Raw genomic sequence first — 2,500 nt, 5'->3', positions numbered from 1 at the left:
ACCTTCATACTGCTCTGTGTGTGTGTGTGTGTGTGTGTGTGTGTGTGTGTGTCTACATTTGTGTGTATTTTTGTATTCGTGTGTGCCAATGCACATTTGCGGGGTATGATCTACAGCATAACCCAAGAGAGCTTCTCTACCTAGGAGCTATATGGCTACACTACAGTCTGCCTCTGATTTCATGCAGTTGGATACATACAGAGACGACCCCCCCCCTCCCCAACCACCACAACCCAGCACACACCAGCGTGTTAGGCCCGCGGTGAACAGGAAAGCTGGTAGAGCATTGTGGAGATATGTCCATTGTCCACATCTCTATAGATGCATCCAATACAAAAGAAAAGCAAACGTCTCAATGATTCAAATGTCCAGAGATAAAGAGACAGGGGGGGTCTTTCTGGACAGAGAAAGAGGGTCCATCCCACTTGAACCAGTTTTACAGTAGTGTCCTCCAGAGAGTGCTCAGTCCACACCTTGACTTGGTTGTTTTGGCTACAGGCAACCAGGTGGAGGAGGGGAGCCCAGAGGCTTCTCCCCCAGCGAAGGCAGCCCTGTCCTGGGGAAGGTCCCGGGGTTGAGGTGACAGGGGTGTGGAGGTGGCGGAGGTGGTGGCGTCTCCAGGCTGAGGGAGCGACTGCGGGCAGGAAGCCAGCTCTCGGGCGAAGGCGGCGAGGGGCGCAGCGGGGGCAAGAGTCCGCAGGGGGACAGGGCGGACGAGAAGGGTGGGGGTGGCGGAGGGGGAGCCAGCTGGAGGTCCTGCAGCCTGGGGGGCAGGAGCTGCTCGCCCCCTGTAGATGTCCCAGGGTGCACCTGTGTGGGGTGGGGTGGGAAGAGGGGCATGCTGGGAGTCCAGGGGTGCGTGTTGGCGGGTGGTGGAGGAGGGGAGTAGTGGGGGGAGCAGGTGGAGTGGGCGTGGGGGGACGTCAGGAGGGACTCCATCAGGAACGCCAGGCTCCTCATCACACGACTCAGCTCTGCTACCTCCCGGCCCAGGGAGGTGACCTAGAACACACACACACACACACACACACACACACACACAAACACACACACACAGGAGAACACGCACATACACACACACACACACATATACACACACACATCACACACATACACAAAGGCAAGCAAACACACACACACACACACACACACACACACACACACACACACACAGGAGAACACGCACATACACACACACACATATACACACACACATCACACACATACACAAAGGCAAGCAAACACACACACACACACACACACACACACACACACACAGGAGAACACGCACATACACACACACACATACATATACACACACAAATCACACACATACACAAAGGCAAGCAAACACACACACACACACACACACACACACACACACACATAGGGAAACACACACAGGGAAACACCCCACACACACACACAAACAAACCCAGTGAGAGTCATTAAAGGCAAATACTCATATGTATGCACTTTTGCGGATGTGGGGGGAATGAGGTCACTAGCGGAGGGGTCAGTTCTCTTTCATGTTGCGGCCAGGTGGCAGATGAATAGAGGAGGTATTGATCCCTGCACTGGCAATAGCATGCTGATCACTTCATGCATGGAACTCATTGATCTCCTGATGACTCGGATCAAAGATCATAGCAGAGAGGTGAGAGATCAATTCCATTCTGTTAGGCTCACTCTCATAATGAGAAAGCCAGACTCACATGCACGCATGCACACACACACACACACACACACACACACACACACACACACACACACACACACACACGCACACACACAAATACATATGTTTGCACAGGTACACACATGCTCACAGCAAAACAACCCTCTAACATAATAAAACGGAAAACACACATGCACACGCACACACACACACACACACATACACACACACACACACACACACACACACACACACACACACACACACATCCGTTTGCTGATGAAGGGATTACAAGGGAACCCACTGAGCGACAGGCTGTCAAACTCATAGTGAGACAGATAATGAAGTGTGTGTGTGTGTATGGGCATGCATGCATGTGTGCAGCCTTGTGTGTGTCTCTCTCTGAGTGTGTGTGTGTGTGTGTGTGTGTGTTTGGGCATGCATGCATACGTGCTTGTGTGCATATTTGTGTGTATATATGTGTGTGTGTGTGTGTGTGTGTGTGTGTGTGTGTGTGTGTGTGTGTGTGCTAGATATGTGGTCAGTGTTCATGTAGATGTGTGTTAGGCATGTTAGAGTGTGTGTGTGTCTGCGTGCTTGTGTGTTGGCCATGTTGGTGTGTGAATGTGAGTGAGTGTGTGTTTGTGTGTGTGTGTGTGTGTGTGTGTGTGTGTGTGTGTGTGTGTGTGTGTGTGTTCATTTGAAATGTCATGCTGTGTCTCTGGCCAAGTCCCAGGCCCAGTATGGTGGAGCTGAAATCTTCCAGGTTATTTAATTTGGATTTAATTGCCTTCAGCCAAGGCTAATCACAAATGAGGGAGA

The 2,500-nt window shown here is 51.4% G+C and overlaps 1 protein-coding gene across 1 annotated transcript in view; it reads right to left on the bottom strand.

Moving 5' to 3' along the window:
• Positions 1–492: 492 nt before the first annotated feature.
• Positions 493–2,500, bottom strand: part of kcnh8 (potassium voltage-gated channel, subfamily H (eag-related), member 8) — a 56,056-nt gene continuing 54,048 nt past the window's right edge. The window contains exon 18 of the mRNA XM_076300855.1: positions 493–1,002. Within this exon, the coding sequence (XP_076156970.1) occupies positions 493–1,002 (510 nt within the window). The remainder of the gene's footprint in view (positions 1,003–2,500) is intronic.

Source organism: Alosa pseudoharengus, unplaced genomic scaffold, assembly GCF_046254945.1.
Source record: "Alosa pseudoharengus isolate Yale_2024_CS ecotype anadromous, Long Island Sound unplaced genomic scaffold, YU_APseudo_1.1 YU_APseudo_1.1_scf_23, whole genome shotgun sequence".
NCBI lineage: Eukaryota > Metazoa > Chordata > Actinopteri > Clupeiformes > Clupeidae > Alosa > Alosa pseudoharengus.
The sequence above is the reverse complement of the archived record's forward strand: the minus strand, read 5'-3'. Positions and strand labels throughout refer to the sequence as shown.